The sequence below is a fragment of the Lissotriton helveticus genome, chromosome 4_1 (assembly GCF_964261635.1).
Source record: "Lissotriton helveticus chromosome 4_1, aLisHel1.1, whole genome shotgun sequence".
Classification (NCBI taxonomy): domain Eukaryota; kingdom Metazoa; phylum Chordata; class Amphibia; order Caudata; family Salamandridae; genus Lissotriton; species Lissotriton helveticus.
This window is the reverse complement of record NC_136063.1, coordinates 133,032,262-133,053,479: the sequence shown is the minus strand read 5'-3', so window position 1 is coordinate 133,053,479 and position 21,218 is coordinate 133,032,262. Positions and strand designations below refer to the sequence as shown.

The following is a 21,218-nucleotide window of genomic DNA, read 5'->3' as shown; positions in this document are numbered from 1 at the left end:
TGCATCAACAGGTGGGTTGCCCTTCCTTTAACTATGGCTGGTTGCATATCCCTAATAAAAATGGTAATTCTCCCCAAATTCTTATAGTTATTTCTAAATATTCCTTACGACCCCGGACAACACTTTTTCGCCTCTCTCTGTTCGGAATTGACTAGATTGGTATGGGGTAGTAAACAGCCGGGCATTCAATGGGACACGCTAATGCGGCTTTATGCCCACAGGGGTTTTGACATACCTAACTTTGAATTATATTATATATGCGCTCAAGCACACTTTGCCTATTATTGGTTTCATCCCCCGCTATACTCCCCATGTAGCCACTGAACATTGGCTTGCAGATCTAATCCCACTAAATGGCGTCCTCCTTTCTAACATCGAGCCCCGAGGACGCTACCCTACCTCCATAGACTACACGATAAGAGTCTGGTCACGCATCTTAGACCGTACACCTGAGTCCTGCCTTTACTCCCCCCTTCTGCCACTTACTTATCACCCAGAGATGTCATTATTATAGCAAGGCTTATTTAAGAAAGTTGCACTTACACAAAGTATTCACTGTTGGGGAGACTAAAGGACACATATTTTTGATGCTCGGCAGGAACTATGCCCGACCCCCACCATCAACTATGGAAACTTTTTGATATGCCCGCCTTCGTCACGGCATGCAGGCCTGTACCCCCACATATCCCTCTGAGCCTGGGACATTAGCCCCACTGCCCCAAACCCTGCGTGCATCCACTGCCTCGCACTTTGGTGTCCACACTCTACCACACTCTATATATAGATGCTGGCTATCCCCCATGCGCAGCTCGTGCTAAATGGGCAGCAGAGCTGGGCCAGGACCACACTGATGATCAATGGTCATTCTGCTGCAAGCAGACAGAACAGGTCTCCTCCAATAGCAGACTCCGAATTATCCATTATAGATTCCAACACCGCAGCTACTATACACCGGTTAGACTCCATAATTTTAGTTTGCGAGACATGAACAGATGTGATAGGTGTAAATCAGAACAATCTGATTTCCTACATCTTGCCTGGGAATGTCAAGAGGTACTTATATATTGGCGTCAAGTCTTCACAGCTCTGGACTCTATGACTTCTGTACCTATTTCCCGATCGCCACTTATAACCCTTCTTGGATACACTGAACACATTCCTGCCGAGCATCGAAAATATGTGTTCTTTTGTCTGGTATTAGCTAAACAGCGAGTGGCCTGCAGTTGGGGCAGAGGTCGAGCATCCAAATTTAAAGATTGGATGGGAGATATGATACTCTGGCAGGACCAACTTTGCACTTATGCTGAACTACTCCCACGTTCCTCACGTCCCCGAGACATTTGGGGCCCACTACAGACATATCTGCTGGAACACCCTGTCCCTGCTGCAGACGGACCATAAGGTCTGCTCTTAGTACCCTCGGGTATGCTTATTCCAGAGTATGTTATAGCTTTTTTGCCTGAAATAACCTTGTAGAACATGTCTATTTTAGAGATCTAAAATCACTCCCCCTGACTTTCCGAATATGTTGACATTTGCTATGGCGACTATATACATTGTCCCTTTTTCCTTTCTTATTGTCCTACTGTATTTTTTTTTATTGATCCCTGGCACTGTATATTTGTCCACACTGCTTGATGATATTTGCTCTTGCTGCTACATGTGTCATCTGATTTATAATACTCCTTACCTGTTTCAGTTATGGCTGTATACTCACTGCATATGCTGATTTTTTGACTGTATGCCATTGATGGTAAACTCAATAAATAAAAGTTAAAAAAATCAATTAAAAAACCCACTATAACATCTCAATTTAATAAATCTTAATAAATACAAAAATATTCAATACATTTAATATAATTAAATTACTTCCCACCCTATTCCCCTATAAACTCACAACCTGCTACGGTACTAAAAACGCACAATTCAAATAAAAAAATAACTACTGAAATAATTACACATATAATAAAAATACAAACAATTCTTATACAAAAAGCACATCACATACATATAAAATATATACTAGAAACATAGTATTAATACAAATTCGATAATTTTAACAACGATATTTTTACAAATTATATTAACCACTTCGATATTTTAAACAACAATATTTTTGCAAACGATATTAAACACCTCAATATTTTAAACATCAATATTACTTACCTACCAATCGATATTCTTGACCACGATATTTTTCTGGCGATTTTTCTCACCCACGATATTTTTACATCGATATTGGCGCAAGTCGATATTTACACATTGATATTAAGTCTCTGCACCCTCTCAATCGACCTGTTGTAGACTCTAGTTAAGACAATCAGGTGTTTGTCAAGTTTGCTGCTGCTAAAAATGAAAGGCACTCCAGAATCAGACCTTCTTCTGATGAATTATCCTCTGCTTCAAGCAATGCTGCACCCTGGCCAAAAAGGATCCTCTTGAGGGCTTTATAGCTTGTTTAACTAGAGCATAAGCCGTAACTACTGCCCTAAGGGCCTTCCAGAATAACACATCTGACAAGCAGCCATAAGCATCTGCCCACACTATTATCAGACTCAACTGCATTGATTCACAAATCTTTAGGGAGGGAATTTATTTTTGCCCTCTCTTTTCTGCAGGACCCTTGAAAGTCCACGCTCATTGAAAGGGGCATTGCTCTGACTTTGATTCGCAAAGAGAGAAATCTACGATTAGAAGTTTCCAGCAGGCTAAATAATTTACCTTCAGGGTTATTCTACCTGCAGATTCCTCACCACCCTCCTTCCTCCCCTTTATGCGGCACAGATTTTCAGGATTTAATAAGGGTCTTCGTTAGACTTAGCAGACAGATTTGTGTTGCATTTAAGAAAATGTTTGCAGAAGGATGTATTTTGTTTGTAATATGAAGTAATACTTTTACACTTTTTATTTACTCTCCACAGATCCTGCCCCGGCAACTGGTGATAGTCCAGAACCAGGTAAGTCCACTGCCCTGTTTCAATAATGGTTCTGGTACCTTGCAGTAAAATGTAGGGCTTTAAGTGGGATGAAAAAACAGGGGGGGTGGACTCGCAAATGGGCGTGGCCGATGTAATTAAGGGCATTGCTTAAAAACACCTAAGTTAAAAATCTGTTCTTAGCCTATAGTGGGCTTCCCAACTTGTCTTTTTCTGTTTCTGTCATTGCATCCAGATATATCATACAACAAGTAACATTTTACCTACAACAAGTCAGGATTATTGGCTTTGTCAATGGTTGTTAGTTGCATAAGAAAAATAAGCAGCAACTATGGCTTCCTTGCATATAATACTGAAAATGCTTCATCACTGAAATGATATGGTGAAAGACTAAAACAAGTCTCTTTGAAGTTACATCAAAGGCTTAGCAGTGGTACTGTTGCAGAGTTAAGATTGTTTTCCACACAGGGTAAAAATGGAAAGCCCGATAGAAGGCCCATATCAGCATCTGCATTTAGGAACTGCTAGCACCGCCAGCAACCAGCCCACTTAAAGCCCTGGTGACGATTTTGCTGCTCCTGCATGTCACAAATAGAGAGAAATATAGATAGAAAATGATTCTTTTAAGGATTTCCCTTCCCGTAAATGTAAATGTACATGTATTTATATAGCGCAAATAACCGACCCGGTATCTAAGCGCTTGCTTAGGGAACCCGTCCTGGTATTCCCCTGTGAGATACCCCGGCAGGGTATCCACAAGGTGAAAGCCAGGCATCCCGCCACGAGGGGCCGTAGTGGAGATTAAGCAAGCTATTGCCCAGAGTCGCAGAGTGTGACCCCGTGAGTTGAGTAGGCACCGGAGCGAGAATTGTCGAGTCTGTGGAATTTTTGAGCCCGAGACCCGCCGAGGCGGGGAATCGAACCCTGGTCCACGGCCGATATCAGCTTCCGGGTCTGCCGCCTCTAACCACTGAGCCACGCTTCTCCACAACGCTCGCCTGGCATGACCTCATGCCATAACATCTCCACTACTGAGAAGTGAGCAGTGTGAGCTGCGCATATGGATGTGCCTGCTGTCACTGTAGTCTGGAAAAAACGGACCGCCTGTGCCAGGGCCAAAAAACAGAGCCCGATAGAAACCCGTTTTGAGGCCCCCTTTAAAAACCAGCCGATGCTCGGTGAGACCCGGCCCACTTAAAGCCCTGAAAATATGTACAGTCTTGATTGTGTAAATCATTTATATTTTATTTTCCACGTGTATTCTTAAGAAAGGGGTTTGTGTGAACGTGTTAGGACTTACTTGAGACTGTTAGGGAATAGTACAGAGTAGAGCAATACTGGGAGGAAACTATTACGTCCAATATTCTACAGTGCATGTTATTGAAAACTATTGAACCATCTCCCCTTCTGTTGTAAAGAGTTCCAACTCTAAAGTACACTGTTTGCACTGTTGGAAATTCTCACTGTTATTATTAAAGTGTAGAAACTCTCTGTACATGCATGAGATCCTGGAACATACCTTTTCCAAATAATTTATTTTCCAATTCCCGGCTTACACAGTACATTTGCCTAACGCACCACTTAGGGACGAGCTTACAAAATAAAGCAGAAATGGAGTCTCAGTCCTGGGATTTTGCTCTCTGCAGCACACACAAGTTTTGCACTTCATGAATACAAAGTGAAGCTTGTAAGGTGTAAGCTGCTCTGCTCTGCTCTGCTTGCTGCAGCATTTATACAGGAACATTTTGTCTTGTTTCTGGTCTCTTTCATTTTTGGTGGTTTTCTTGCTTGTCCCCGCTGGAGCTTTCAACACTTCTTTTCATGCTTTGGCGTAAAGTGTTAGTGGTTGAAGTTTAAAAGGAGTGCAGACTCTGCCAAGTATGTTATCCGTGCCGGTATGGAGACCGCTAATTGCATTGGCGGGACCCTCGGGCCTTCAAAGACATGCCTGGATGAGGTCCATTGATTCTCTGGCAATATACAGGCTATGGTAATTGACATGCTCTCTTATGGGTCTTGCCTATTTGGAGATAAGGTGGACTCCTCTTTGAAACGCTTTACAGGCAGCAGGGCTAAGGCACGTTCTTTGGCGCTATTGTTGACCCGTGGCATTCCATTTCTGTACCAGTTCTGAAAATGTAGGGACTGTGCCAGAGGGTTGGGTGTAGTTAGAGCTCTGCTTGCTGTAGTTATTCAGGAACATTTTGTGTTGATTTTTGCTCTCCTTCCTTTCTGGTAGTTTTCTTGCTTGTTCCAGCTGGAGCTTCAAATACTACTTTTTGTGCTTCGACTTAAAGTGTTGTATCAAACGACTTAAGGCTGTCGTCTCCCTGCTTAATTTCTGGTCTTAAACCTTGGAAATGACCCAAACTTCAACCACCGAGGTTAAGGTGCTCTGAACCCTACTTACCCCGATGCCGCCATAGTACATAATGTTCTTGCATGTCTTGTGTGCTGGGAGGCTTCTCTCAATTCTGGTGATTTTCCCTATTGCTGCTCCATTTGACTAGAACTGGGGGCCTCATTCAGGAGGGGCTTGCACCGTAGGAGGATCACTTTTTATGTCTCTCCGGTGGTGCATGCCGCTCAATCATATTTATGAGGCAACACAAAGTGACCCTGTGTGACTTTGCATGGACTCATAGATATGGTGTAAGGCAAAGCAGCGTCTGGTTAACCATATGACCACACGGTGACTCGGGCATTAAAATACTGCGGCTTTACATTTTACCGGAAAATACTAAAGGTGAATCTATCATTTTTTCTTAAGAAGCTCATCTACAAAAGCTTAAAATTATTGAATAACAGTTTTTCGACATGGAAGGAATTACTACCATGATGTGTATGAAACTTAATCAGCCCTGAAGAAGACCTGTAACGGACGAAACGAGTTGGCTATCTGCATTTTAACAACGAAAATTGAATAAAGAATTGAATAGAATTGAGGAAGCCTCTGTTTACTGTTTCTTGGGAAAACTGACTACTGAAATTATGTATATTTAATGAGATCTTTACTTGTAAGGTGCAATATATGTACTAGATTATTGAAGGGTGCAGACCATCTCCTGTGAATTTTGTTAAGGGAACTAGGGTCTCCCTGTTCCCCTTCAGGATCGTATAAGGATTGCGTTCCTGGGAACTAAAACCTTCTGTATAAATTTACATTTGTGACGTTTAATGGTGGTGCAGGCGTTTTTCTTGCCTTAATTCCTAAATGTTATTGCTGCTCGGCCAATGATCAATGCCTTTGTGGAACCATTGCAGCAGCGTCTCCATAGTAGGTAACAGTGATTCTACATGCATGGTGGGAAATTCTGAATTTAGTATGTGATCCTCTCGTAGGGGAGCAGAACCAATATTCTCCTCTGAAAGCAGTTGGTCGGATACCGGAAAGGAACTCCTGTATGTCACCACAGTAATTTGTGACAATCTCCATTTGATTTGTGTGCTCTGAATGCCTACCATGTGTGTAGATTTGTACAGCGCATTATCACCTGGGAAGGTTTCCTGGCCCTGAGCAGGTGTGTGTCTAGTTAAACCGAGTGCCCAGTGGGACTCTTTATTGGTTAACTCTGGACGAAAGTAGTCTATTGTGGTTGGGACTGAGATTAGTGTCAAAATGAAGGAAGGCTAATGTAAAAGTGATTCTGATGGATACTTCCAGCTTCAGACATCCTGCCTTAGAATAACACCCTAGCGCAAAAACTGGATATAGAAATATATATATATATAGCAGTGCTCCTGCTCACCATTAGGTGGTGTTGTCGAGCCTATTGCTGGCACTGTAAAAATTCAAAAGTGATTGAAGCAGAGCCACATATAAGTACCACCCATTCATTCTGAAGTCAAGTCCTTTCTTTCGGCATTCATGACACAGCTATTAGCAAAGACATCATTATCTTTTTGGCTCCGATTCGGATCCTGTGCCAGATCAGAGTGCACTACTGGATATTGGTGATGATGACGATGATATGCACTCCCCTCATTACACTGATGATGCCAAATAGATTAATATATAAAATGCCAGTGGGTTTGAGAATCCACTGGGGGCAGCTCGGTACATGGGTCGCCATTGGAGGAAAGTGCCTAGTTTGGTTCTCATTTTTAAAGAAACGTACTAGAATTCAGCTGTCTTATACAGCGGTGGTGCCAAAACTTTTGACTCCTGAGGACCCCCATTGAGTCACCACTGGAAGCCGGGGACCCCCAAGCAATTTGTATGATTTAAATTCCCAATATTAAAACAGTAATTCCAAAAATAAACACATGTGTGCACACAAAACAAACACTCAAATTACTAAGGATTTTGGGGCCAGATGTACGACCATTCCATTTAGTGCCTCGCAATTGGCGACACATTGCGAGTCGCAAATTGCTAGTCGCTACATGAAATGTACAACAGTGTGTTTAATACTATTTCCGATTCCCAATGGGCTCGCAAATTGCGAGGCTCATTAATATTAATGAGCCTCTCGCAATTTGCGAGCCCATTGGGAATGCCAGCCCTCCCAGGGATGGTGGACTGCTGGGCTCAGCAGACCGCCATGTCCGAGACTGCTTTTAAATAAAGCAGTTTAAAATAAAAAATAGCAGCACGTTTTCCATGCATTAAAAAAAAAAGAAAATTAAACGTTTTTGTTTAATTTTTGAAGGGCAGGCAGTGGTCCCTGGAACCACTGCATGCCCTTAAAAAAATATTTAGCATGCATTTGCAAAGGGGAAGGGGTCCCTCGGGACTCGTTCCAATTTGTGAATGTATTACCATCTACTTAAAGTAGGTGGTAATTGCGAGTGTTTTGCGACCACAATGAAAAATTTCCTAGCTAACCTAACAGAAAGTTTCAATTCTTTTAAGGACTCGGAGGCGAGGATTATCCCTTCTTTCTTCACTTTATTGGCACATAGCAGTAAGAAGAGATAACACAAGACTACATTTCCCATGATACCAAGGGAAAGGGTAGTCGAACCAAAACAATGTTATTAACCAATCAGAACCAAGTAACAATGTCCAATCACTGTCGTCCAGCAGCTCTACAGCCTCTCGCCAGTGTCCTTTCCTCCTCTTTCGAAGTGCGAAGACAGCCCCAAACTTCCTCTTCAGGCATCCTGTTTGTTGGAATCCAAACCTGAAAAGACCAGAATGGGGTTACCAGAGGTACTACACCATCACCCTACATGGAAAACGTGAGGTAAGTTCTGACACATGAACATCAAACATCAATAATGGTAAGTCAATGTAAACTGATACTACTGTACGGGGAGGGGACTCCTCTAGGAGCAATGGGCGGGATAATCCTAGCCTCCAAGTCCTTAATAGAATTGAAACTTTCCGTTAGGTTAGCTAGGAAATTTGTAATTCTATGTCAGGACTGAAGGCGAGTATTATGCTTGTTTAAAGTTTGCCCACGCCCAGTTGAGCCATATCAAGAATAGGCTTGAAGTAGAACCTCATAAAGGTGGAATCAGAAGACCAGTCAGCCGCATTGAGTATATCTTCCAAGCGATTACCCAAGCAGAACGCCTTGGAAGCATGGCACCTCTTGCCGAGTGCTCCCCAAACTGACTGAGACTGATGCCTGCTTCCTGCATCACCCACCTAACCCATCTGGCGATGGTAGGAGAAGAGACTGCCTTGAAAGGCTTACGCAGAGCAATCAGCAATTGCCTTTTCCCCGGAGTACGAAGTTCCTCCGTCATCTCCTCATAGGCCTTGAGGCAATGAACTACACAGAGTTTAGGGGAATCTGGGAATTCCGGGTAGGTATGACCCCAGTGTGACACTTAGTGCGTCTGAGCAAGGTGAAAGAAACCCCGTTAGGAGTGAACACTCGACCAGTAATGTCCACCCTTCTACAGGAACCAGGCACAAGAGCATTGCTAACTAAGCAGACAATTCCTTCCTGAACAGGAACATATTAGGTTGCCAGGATAGGAAAAGATTCAGAACCAAATTAACATCCCATAACGCGGAATAGCCCGGTTCTGGAGGTAAAGAAAGTCGAATACCTTGTAACAGTCTACAAACTGTTGGATGCTCCCCCACCGGGGAGCCATTGACTGGAACGTGACCAGAGGAAATGGCTGATCTGAAGGTATTAATCGAACGATAGGCCAAACCATTCGAGGCCAAATAGGCCAAAAAATTCACCACTTGGACCATGTCCGCGACCAAGGGATCGACACCCTGTTGCACACACCAACTGGACCATCTGCCCCAAGCGGATATGTATCTCTTGTAAGTACTGTCCACCCAAGCCTTAGAGATGAGGATTTCAGCTTCTCTCAAAGGGCCAGGGGTTTGCCATCTGCCCTTAAAATCCTCCATGCCATGAGAGACAATGAGCTTGTCGCTACCAGTGGATGAGGATCTCCGTTCGGGTCTGTCAGAAGAGTAGGAAGCCGGGGGAGTAGGATTGGAAAATCCCATAAAAGTTCCAAAAGAAACGGAAACCACACTTGAGACCTCCAGAGCGGAGTGACTAGGACCATGTCCGCGGCCTGTCAGCGGACTTGAGCAGTTGTCCGCGTGATCATCGCGAAGGGGGGAAAAGCATACCCCTGTTCCACGCTCCAGTCCTGGAGAAATGCGTCCATGGCCATCGCTAGAGGGTCCGGCCTCCAACTGCAAAATCTCGGGAGCTGGTGGTCCAGCCTGGAGGCAAAGAGGTCGATCGTGCAAGGACCCCACAGGTCGTGGAGGGACGCAAAGACCTCCTGATCCAGTTTCCACAGACTGGAGTCCCTGAAGTGACGAGAATAGTAATCCGCTGTCACATTGTCCCGACCCGGCAGATACTCCGCCGTCACCGAGACCTGACTGTCCAGGCAATACTGCCAGAAGCTCACCACGAGATCTGAAAGAGCCTTCGTCCTGGTGCCCCCCAAGTGATTTATATAGCGGACTGCTGAGACGTTGTCCATTTTTAAGAGGACACAAGACTGCACAGAATCTTTTGTCCAACACCGCACGGCGAATGAACCTGCCAGGAGTTCCAGACAGTTTATATGTAACCTCTGTTATTTGGGAGACCACAATCCTCCCATAGAAAGGCCTCCGCAGCGGGTGCCCCAACCGAGTCTGCTGGCATCTGACTCTATGACAAGGTCCGGAGCCGACCTGAAGATCGCCTTGCCATTCCAGGCTTCCATATGCTCCAGCCACCACAGGATTTCTGCCTTGGCTGAGGTAGACAAATCCACCCAATGTGAGTGAGGGTAGCCCTTCCGAAGAAAGTAAGCCTTGAGGCGTTGGAGGGCCCTGTAGTGAAGAGGGCCCGGGAAGATGGCCTGATTTGAGGCGGACAGAAGGCCGACCACGTGCCCCAGCTGCCGCAGAGAAACCTGTTTTGACAGGACTCGCCGCAATTCGTGTTTAATTTTTGCCACTTTCCTGGTTGGGAGGCTGAGAGTGGACGACACAGAGTCGATGACGAACCCTAAGAATGTAATCGATTGGGTTGGATGTAACAACGATTTCTTTTTGTTGATTACAAAGCCAAGATCCTGGAGGAGAGTCACTGCCATCTGAAGATGTTCCGTCAATTGACGGAGGCACGAGGCCATCAGAAGAAGATCGTCTAATAAACAATCATCCTGACACCCCGAGCTCTCAGGAACTCCACTGCCGGCTTGAGCACCTTGGTGAAGCACCAGGGCACCGAAGAAAGCCCAAAAGGTAGAGCTGTGAACTCAAAAACCCGTTGCCGTCAAAGGAACTGGAGGAAACAGCGGTGGGGCGGAAAGATTGGAATCACCAGGTAGGCGTCTGTGAGGTCCAAACGGACCATCCAATCAGAAGGACGAAGAACGTCCCGCAGGAGGTGTATGCCCTCCATTCTGAAATGGCGGTATACCAACCATTCCTTGAAGTCGCTCAGGTTGATCACTGGCCTCTTGCCGCCATCGGTCTTGTCGACCAAGAAGATATTGCTGAGAAAGCCTTGAGGATGAAGCGATGCGGGGACCATGGCTCCCTAGTGGAGGAGTGAGGAAATCTCCTTTTCCACTAGGGACGCATCCTGGGATGAGGAGCGGATGGGACGGGGTGCCAGCTTTTGCACGGAAAGCCCAACAAACTCTATATGGAAACCCCTCATGGTCTGTAGAACCCAAGAATCCCGGGTAATGGCTATCCAGGCCTGGTAACAACTTGCCAACCGCTCCCCTATGCTTTGAGGGGAAAAAGGGTGAACACTCACCGGAGTTAGAGGTAGATGCTCCTGCTCTGCTCTGAAACCTCTGCCTTTCCCACGTCGGCCATGTGTGGGGTAAAAATTGTCAAATTTGGATTGGTCTTGGTAGGTTCCAGAGCCTCTTTTGTTGGTATGTTTGTTTCGGATCGATCTTAATCAGGAGTGACCGGCAGCGCTCTGTGGCGAAGGTGCAGTTAGTGTTACCTAGAAAAATCACTACTCTCTGCGCCCAACCAGACAACGTCTCAGGTGAAGTGACTGAGCCCGATGCTTTGGCTTCTTCGGCCATGTCCAGAATCTTGGTGGCAGGGCTGACGGCGTCCAGGAGCTTATCCTGGCATGCCCTCCAGGATCTATCTATGCCCTTTTTAGGGTCTCTTTTAAATTTCTGCAGAAATATTGACATTCTAGGGTCAATATCGGGAGTGAGCGCCACCTTTCCCTCCAAGGAGGGACGGGGACACTCCGCCCAAAGGCAGTTACGGGCCTCCTTTTCTAGAGGGTGGCGTATGTGTTCCGCGACATACGTGGCTACTTTCTCAGATGGAAATCATTCAGATGATCGGGGATGTACAATTTCATTGGGGTCCAGCATATCAGATGCAGGAGTGTGTGGTATATAAATAAATAATACCGGATCTATTTTTGAATGAATGAATGAATAACAGATAGCTCAATAAATAAGAGTCAAAATTCGAGGTAGTAGGAGTTTTGCAGGTTTATTACAGCATAAGGACAGGAACAGGACAACCTGCACGGAATAGGATGGCAAGCCTGGCAGCGCTGCCGTGGTCAGGGTCTAGAATGGCTCACCAACAGGATCGGAACTGGGAACACTTTTTAATAACAATACATGAGCATATATACATAACGCCAACACATAGCATTACATTGCAATGGGCGTAGCAGTGGGTGGAGCAAGAGGCATGACGCGAAACAGTCGCGAAAGATAAGGGCTAAAGAGGGTGTAACTGGGTGTGCACATAGACATGTGATGCAAATGTAACAGAATATGTCATGAATGGGCGGAAACATTGGAGGGGGCTACCTAAGGAGCCGGGACCTCTAACCTGATGGTGCGCGCAAACTGGCAATGACGTGTTAATAGGAGAAGCTGGGGGCTATGAACTCTGTGCTAGGAGCAGAGACTGAAGTCTGGAGGGTCGGAGCGACATGTACCTAAACCCTATCTGGTATCTAATGTTTAGGGAACATGTTGATATAAACTAGAAGTCATGAGGGGAAAAGCTAACAGACTCTAAGGCTAGAGCATGCATTTATTCTACATGTAGTGCGTGATGAAGAATATTAAATGACCATTAAATACAGTATTTCTCTTAACATGGGGCCGAATAGGCTAGACAATGACGGAAACTATTGATGCAGTTCAGTAGCTTGGGAATGCAGAGAAGGAGGACTGAACTGATAACTGGAATCATAACATAGTCTTGGCAGACTCAGAGGCTGAGCCAGGCTGGGCCGGGCACTGCGAGGCAGGAAGTAAGTGAAAGGTCGAGGATACAGGTGGGGGCTGGATCGCGGATACAGGTGGGGGCTGGATCGCTCCTCAACGAGGCTTCAGGAGACAGGAGCTGAATCTGGTGTCCGGGCCCTTTTGAGGCCTAGAAACGGGGACTTTATAATAGAATAACGTGCACACTGAGAAACGGCAACGTAGCTTTACATAGGCCTGATATTCGTATTATTCACGAGGACTGGGAACTGGCATACTAGAGGTGGACACAACTGTAATTGCGTCATTAATCGAACATGGGGAATGCATATGCATATTTAATCATGCACACATAACATATGATGGATGACACGTAGAGACACAGAACATGGCAAAATTTACTTTTCCACATTCCCTCCTTGTCACTACGTTTCCATCAGGAAACATCAATATTCATGATACCATCTATCATTTCATACAGTACCATTTGTTCATCTCGAATTGTCTTGGAACGAGATTTAGAACGGGGCTTGGGACTAGGAATACAAGAGGTAGCACACATGCCGCAAATCGCAGGGCCACATTGTATACAGAGGCAGCAGCTGAATATGATCGCTACTGCGATACCTAGAAAGGACAAGGCTTTCCATCCCCATGCAGAAATTATATTCCAGAACCAACCGGACCATGTCCAGGTGCCTGGATCTTGGTGTAACAGATGGGCAATTTTATGAAGTCTGGTTATAGCTGAATAAACAGACGGCGCGTTATTTGGAATGAAAATGCAGCAACTGGATCCGATGAGTCTACAGGCCCCGCCCCTATCGGCCAGTATGACGTCAAGGACGAGACGATTCTGGAGCACAACAATTCTCATAAAGGATTGCTCTTCGGTTAAGTTACCTAGAGTGGAGGCAGTCTCATCTACTGCAGCTTCAAGGGTTCTTGTTAACCTACGGATTAGCTTACTATTTACAACTGTGCCTAAATAAGGGAAAACACCTTTATCAATATCAATGAATTGCTCTGCAGCAGTTTCAGTATAGTCGACAATCGGGAGATTTCTCTTGTGTCTAGTATGTACTAGGTAGGAATTCCTATGGTAGTCAGGTGGGGCTAGAAAAACAGGTGGCAGTAGGAAGGCAATGTAACAGGTTCCCTCCCAATCGAGGGGCAGACGAACATATGCAGTTTGACCACAAACAAAATAAGAATGACGTGAAGCTTTAAAAATAGATTTCCCACTGTCACTATACTTGACAATAGTAGTACAATCACTATGTCCTACGTGTACAGAACCATAATTACGAACACATAATTCGCCTTTGACTGGTAATACTGAAATAGCAGGTGAGTCTGGAGTAGTATCAGACTGAACATTCATGACCATAAAATTCGACGAATAGTTACCTAAATTGTACACTTCATTTTCTAGATCTAAACCTGTTCTGTGGGGGGGACCATGCTTGTCTGGGAAACATGTGCTGTTAAGAAAAGACATATCTGTTGAGGATGACGTTGACAAGTTTTTAAATCCTGGGAAATGTTCTTGGAGACCGGCTTTAATCCGTAGAATTTCTTGACGTGCGAAAGGTGTACCCAGCCGCGGCGTCCTTCCAATTTCACGGCTGTACGGGTGGTGAGGAGGACCTGACGGGGCTCCTTCCAATGTGGCTCCAGCGGACTTGATCTGTCGAAGTTACGTACGAGGACCATTGAACCTGGAACGATTTCATGCGGGGCCACCTCGGTATTGTCTGGAAAATGCGGCGGCAACCTGTGAACGACATGAGTTGAGGGCAGACATCAAGGAAGCTAGGTAATCTGTCAGCATATTACATGAAACATCAGCAATACTTCGGGGTCTAGGAGTACCCCACATGTTAGGGGGGCGGCCGAAAACGACCTCATACGGGGACAGACCTGATCTGGAATGTGCGACCATGCGCATATAAAACAAAGCAACTGGCAGAGCTACTAGCCAGTCCACACCTTTCTCTTTACATATTTTGGCAATTCGGATTTTCAGAGTCTGATTATGTCTCTCGACCAGACCAGCTGCTTCAGGACGGCGTACACAATGAAACTTCCACTGGTACCCTAACAACAGGGAAACGTGCTTCATGAGTTCAGATGAGAATGGCTGACCGTTATCAGAATATACGACTCTAGGGAGTCCATATCGAGGGAAAAAACTCACGAACCAACTGCTTGGCAGTGGTCGCGGCTGTGTAATCTGGGACTGGATATGCTTCTGTCCATCTGGAAAAAGCGCATACAACTACAAGAACATACTTGAAACCTCGACATCGCTCCATCTGAATATAATCCATCTGGAGGACCTCAAAAGGGTGGTCAGGAGGCTGGAATCCCCCTTGTTCCACCGGGACACTTTTACCTGGATTAAACTGACAACATATCATACAGGTACGGACTTTCTGCTTGGCTGCAGCTCGTAAATGCTTGTTGAACCAAATGTTCTGGATACTGTCTAACATTGCTTTTTCTCCTAAATGTGCTGGACTATGTGCGGTATTAATGATGACTTGAACCATAGAGTCGGGGAGAAACCATGTGGTTCTTCCCTTCGTCACCCATCCTTGATCTGTCTGGACCCCTCCTTGTTCAGACCATTTCTTGATTTCATCGGGAGTAGCATGTAACTGGATATCTATGACATCCTGGGTGGGGTCCTTAACTGTCATGCATGTAGTCGGATCTGGAGTATGTGTCTGTGTCGGATTACCTTGAATGTCTGGAGTCTGTGCTGTAAGCTTGGCTGTGCGATCTGCTAGATCATTACCTTGGGAAATAATGTCAGTAACTTTCGTATGTGCTTTGCATTTCATAATAGCAATGGATGTCGGTAAATGTATTGCATCTAACAGAGCTTGGATAAGGAAACCATGCTGAATTTTGGTTCCATGAGAAGTCATGAAACCTCTCTCCTGCCAGAGCACTCCAAAGTCGTGAACGACTCCAAATGCGTAGCGTGAATCTGTGTAAATATTAACTTTCAGGTTCTTGGCGTGTATACAGGCTTGTGTCAGAGCAACTAGCAACTAGCTCTGCTGCTTGAGCAGACAGAGTATCAATACGGTGTGTTTCAATAACTTCAGTGTCAGTAGTCACTGCATACGCGGCGACTAGTTCTCCTGTACTTGTTCTCATACATGAACCATCCACATAAAGTGTCAGGTCGGGATCTGGTAACGGAGTATCTGTCAGATCTTGTCTTGGCTTTGTCGTAATGTTAACTACTTCCACACAGTCATGTGGGTCAGGATTTGAATTAACTGATGGTAACAATGTAGCAGGATTTAAAATGTTGCAGCGTCTGATTTCTATGTGTGGCTGGAACAGTGTCAATTCATAACCTGTTAAACGTGCAATTGTCAAGTGCTGAGTTTGTGTTCGGTTCAGAAGAACTTCCACAGAGTGTGGAACTTGTACTGTCAAGGTATGTCCTAAGACTATGGAATCACTTTGTCTGATAGCTAGGGCTGTGGCTGCAACCGACTTGAGGCACGCAGGCAGAGCCTGGGCTACAGGATCTAATGTGCTCGAAAAATAAGCACAGGGCTTGTATTGTCCTGCTTGATCTTGTGTGAGAACAGATAATGCTGTACCTTCGCGTTCAGTGACGAAAAGTGTAAAAGGCTTACTGTAGTTCGGTGTAGCTAGAACTGGAGCTTGACATAAAGCTTTCTTTAACTCGTTGAAACTACGTGTATGTTCAGATGTCCAAGGGAGGACAGTCGATACGGCTGCCTCCTGTGTCGTTAACTGTATCAGTGGTTTGGCTAGAAACGCATACTGAGGAATCCATTGTCTGCAGTAAGAAGTAAGGCCAATAAAGGCACGTACCTCCTTCTGGGTCTTGGGCTGAGGAAGACTCGCTATTAACTGGATACGGTCTGGTGTCAACTGCCTACCCCTCTTGGACAGCAAGTGTCCTAAGTATACCACTTGCTGGACACAGAATTGAAGCTTCGAAGGGGACACCTTGTGCCCCATCTCGGCTAGGAAATACAGAACCGTCAGTGACGCTCGCTCGCAGTCACGTTCAGAACGGGCTGTGATCAATAGATCATCGACATACTGGAGCAGGGCAGTGTCAGTTGGCATGTGAATATTGTCTAGTTGTCTCTTAAGTGCTTGACTGTAAATACTGGGGCTTTCTGTGAAACCTTGAGGAGCTCGTGTAAACATATAGCTCCTTCCATTTAAACAAAATCCGAAAAGAAACTGGCTGTCTGGATGGATGGGAACACTAAAAAATGCATTCTTAAGATCGATTACTGTAAAGAACATGGCTTCGGAATCAATGGCTGTCAATAGGGAAGAGATATCTGGGACAACTGGGTACTGAGGAATAATACATTTGTTAAGTTCTCGTAAATCAATCACTAATCGATATACCGGGGGTGCATTTGGATCAGTACGTTTCATGACTGGAATGATCGGAGAGTTACATACGTTGGAGTCAGTTTCTACAACTACTCCTTGAGCGATGAGCTCGTCAATAATTTTGGATAAGGCTGCTACAGCCTCGGGTGGCAATCTGTACTGCCTGATTCGTGGTAACACTACACCTGGTTTGAGAGTCACACGATGGGGTGTGATTTGCATGTAACCTACATCAGTTGGACCTTGCGCCCATAAATGCTGCGGGACATTAGACAATCTCGGATCAAAATCTCGTAATACATAGTGACCCTTAAAGTCACGTAGGAACAATCGTATTCCCTCTGGGGAACAGCATATAACTGCACCTAACTCTTTCAGTGTTTTAATGCCTAATAGGTTTTCTGGACATGACTTAGTAAGTAACAGATCAGTAGTGCGGGACAATGGACCTACTTCTAGAGTAACTGGCTTTGAAATCTCATTTACGATAGGTTTTCCTGAAAATCCAAGGGAAACATTTCTTGAGCCTGAGAGCGGAGCCCCTGGAACTTCGGCGTGACTAATTGTGGTCCTACTTGCCCCTGTATCAATCAAAAACTTTCTGTCTTTCCCTAATACTTGACTGTGAACATAGGGACCTTCTTGATCTACAGGTATCTCGATGAGAGGCAAGCCTACCTCCCTCTCTAGGCTGTTTCATGAATACTGCTGATACTCTGGATACTCAGACTGTGCATACTGGTACATCTGCGATGTAACATGCTGTGTTGCAGCAATAGGCTGCGGTGCTGTAACTGTCTGTTGTGCATTCTGTGGCTGAAGAGTCTGTGAAACTTGCTCTTGTCTAGGCGGACGTGGTCTTTCTTTAGTCTTACCAGTAGCTATGTTATGTTTCAGAACTGTACACTCATTTATAAAATGACCTGGCTGTTTACAATAATTGCAGTTCCCTTTAACGGGTGCTGCAGGATGACTGGCTTGATTCGGACCCCTCTTCTGACTGTCGTGAGGAACAGACTGTGCAACTAGCACTTTCATTTTTGTGTCTTTCATACGTTTTCTTTCGTGTTCTTGTTCTTCTCTGATTCTATTCTGGTGATACTGGAGCATCTGGAGCATCTGGGACGGAGTATTAGCTTGCCAGGTACTTTCGACTTTCAGAACTCGGTTTTTAATTGGTGGACTTGAATTCTCGACTAATTTAGTAACGAAAAGGTGAGGGTACGACTCACTACTTGTCTTGAGGCCACTATTGATGCTAAAACATTTTTCAAATCTAGAATAAAAATCACTAATATCTTCCTCTTGTTTCTGTTTACAGGCTGAGATTGCATCCCAGTCTTCCTTTTTCGTTGTCAATAATCTGGGTAAAACTTGAATCAATAATTCTGGTAATTCTTTACATTTCTCTCCTAGACCAGTACCTGGTACACGTATCTTATCTTCTGCTTCTAGGACTGCCCAATCTATCTTTTTCTCTCCCACCTCCCATTCTTTCTCTTTGAGCTTTTCATACACCCCTGCGGGCAACAGAACCTTTAACATTTTAATTATATCCGGGTATGTGTATTCTCCCATACGGAGCATGTCTTTTAATTCTCTATGGTACCCTGCTGGATCTTTGTCATGACAGGGAATTAATTTCTTCATCTCTAGAAGTTCCATCTTTGTGATCGGAGTGTATACAAACACTCGCTGCATTTCGCCACCCGCTCCTCTGACTGGGTGGACTTCTCGTAACGGATTCTGTCTGTCTATGTAGAATGATTTACTTTCTGGGGGTGAGACATGAACGAAATGCGGGTTCAAGAACATTCTATATTTATGGCGTTGTTCTAGAATGACACTAATTAAATCGGTACCTAAACCTCTCCATCTATACTGGAGCAACTCGTTCAGGATATCGTGTAACGGACCTGGATCAGAGTGCTGACCCTCATACAAAGTAATGAGGTGCTGGATCATATACATACCCACCAGTCGTTGCTCGGCTGGGGGCAATTTCAGAAACATTTGTGCCACTATTTCGTCTGGAAAAGTGGTAGAATCAGTAATCCATCGGACTGCTGATCGGGCTAGTTCTTGTTCATGCATGGTACTTAACTCACTGTAACCGATTCGTGATTTTAGAATGTGATCGGTAGCTTGAAATACTTGTTCTAGAGAACCTTGTTCTGGTGCTGAATGATGGGAAATTGGCTTGTGTTCTAGACGTAAATGGCGATCTGGAAATCTAGGTTTTCCTACATACGCTATTCTGGCGGTATTCTCGTCCTCTTCCTCTTCAGGATCAGAGTTACTTTCTTTCTCGCTTACTTGTGCTGCTTTACGTTGTTCGTGTATCTTTATTATTTCTCTACGGATTTTCTTGTACATACTCTCCATGGCACCAATGGTATTGTGCTTACCCTCGGCTATATTATCACTCCACTTTGTCAGGGTTTTCATTTCGGCCGGATCTTTAGACGGGTAATCTTGTTCTCTTATTAGACAGTTAATTAAAAACTTTAATATCATACGCTGGATCTCGGCTTTTCTTTGAGACATGGCATCACTAATACTTTGTGGGTCATCCCCTGTACGGATGAAACGATATATCCTGTCTAGATCTTCTTTCATATTCGGCAGGGTGACTAGATACTCGGTCACTCTCCTTACGCGTACGGAATATAAAACCATATTAAACTCGCCTGGAACTGGGTCATAGACACATTCGCCAAGGGTTTGCCTGATCTCTGCAACAGACTTATTATTTTTAGGAGTACGCTGTGATGCTTGAGCATGTAATTCGAGTGCTGATAAACGCTTGTATGGCGGCGGGGTTTGAGGAAGACCTCCTCCTGCAGCCCCTAAACTAGAATCATCAACTGATGCTTTTCGTCCTGGCAGGGTGGGTAATTGTAACGTGGGCTGGACTTGTATGGCGGGCTGACCCGGGGGGGCTGTTAAGGGCACCCCGGTGTCTGGGGGAGTAGGAATTACCTGATTTACAGGGACTGGCGGAGCGCGGACAGGATTTACATATTCAGGGACTGTGTCGTCCAAATAGGACGAGATGAAAATATCAGCTGCGGTCGGCTTGTGACGTAGCTTGGTCGGAACTAACGGTGGCGGGAAATTTCTGGATGCCTCCGGGGTCGCTTTTGGCAAGCCCTCGGCAAGAAGAGGATACATACCCTTAATAAGGGCATGCCTCTGTCTGTCTCTCTGTTCAGTTTTGACTTGTTCACCTATCTCGATTAATTCTCTTTCTTGGGCTCGTTCTTGGGATTCTCTACTTAGTTCTGACTTTCTGATTTCTTTTTCGGTTCTTTTATGAGCTTCTTTGCGCCATAGCTCGATGGCATCTTTCTGTGACTGTCTGGCTTTCTTTTTCCATAATGTTTCTTCTACTCGCATGATGCATTCGGCATCCCACGTACCTGATACGGGCCATCTATACTTCTCTTCTAGCTCCTTTGTATACTCTACCCATAAATCTAAATATAATATGGCGCTTATGCCATGTTTCTGATACATAAAGTGACCTGGACTGTCCCTGGGCGGGACGGGAACTGCTGCTTCCAGCAGACCCTTTCTAGTTTTTAACTGACGTAACTTGGAAAATATGGGCATGACTGAACTGTAATCTAGACACAATACAATACACAATGAACACGATACTTATCCCCCATTCATACCACGACATTAAAATACATGAAAAACATTTAAAATAACAGTTCGAACAGAATACTACCTGGAAATACTGAGAACAGAACACATCAATTTTCTCGAGAACAGAAACTGACTAGAACAGAAACTAGATGCACTGCTGAAACAGTACGAAACTTACCGGTCTCATAAAGAGACACGTCAGGACCCGCATCCACCGAAGTGGACACTTCGTTTGTGGGACTGTGTACCACCAACCCACAGACCAGAGTCAATTTAAATTGACCCTGTCTAGATACCACCCCAGTAACGGTACTCACCGGGCAGCAAGAACGGAAGGCCTCGGACTGGACTGCACTGCTACGACGATGACGACGAACTTCGGACTTCAGTTACGGGTGGACCTCCGGATACCTCGGACCTTGTACTCTTGGCTTGGGCTCTGGTCGGGACTCGCCGCGTTCCTCCACCGTCTCGTCTGGATGCTGGACCGCCTCCTCCGTCTCCTCCGTGGGCCTGAGGGATACTTGAGCAGAAATATCTGCCACTGCGCAGAAGAGTTCCGTCACGACTGCA

The 21,218-nt window shown here is 45.1% G+C and overlaps 1 protein-coding gene across 1 annotated transcript in view; it reads left to right on the top strand.

Annotated features, from left to right (window-relative positions):
- The window catches only part of LOC144827959 (uncharacterized), a 1,280,260-nt gene that overhangs the window by 804,180 nt on the left and 454,862 nt on the right, over positions 1 to 21,218 (top strand). The window contains exon 12 of the mRNA XM_078686117.1: positions 2,922 to 2,957. Within this exon, the coding sequence (XP_078542243.1) occupies positions 2,922 to 2,957 (36 nt within the window). The remainder of the gene's footprint in view (positions 1 to 2,921; positions 2,958 to 21,218) is intronic.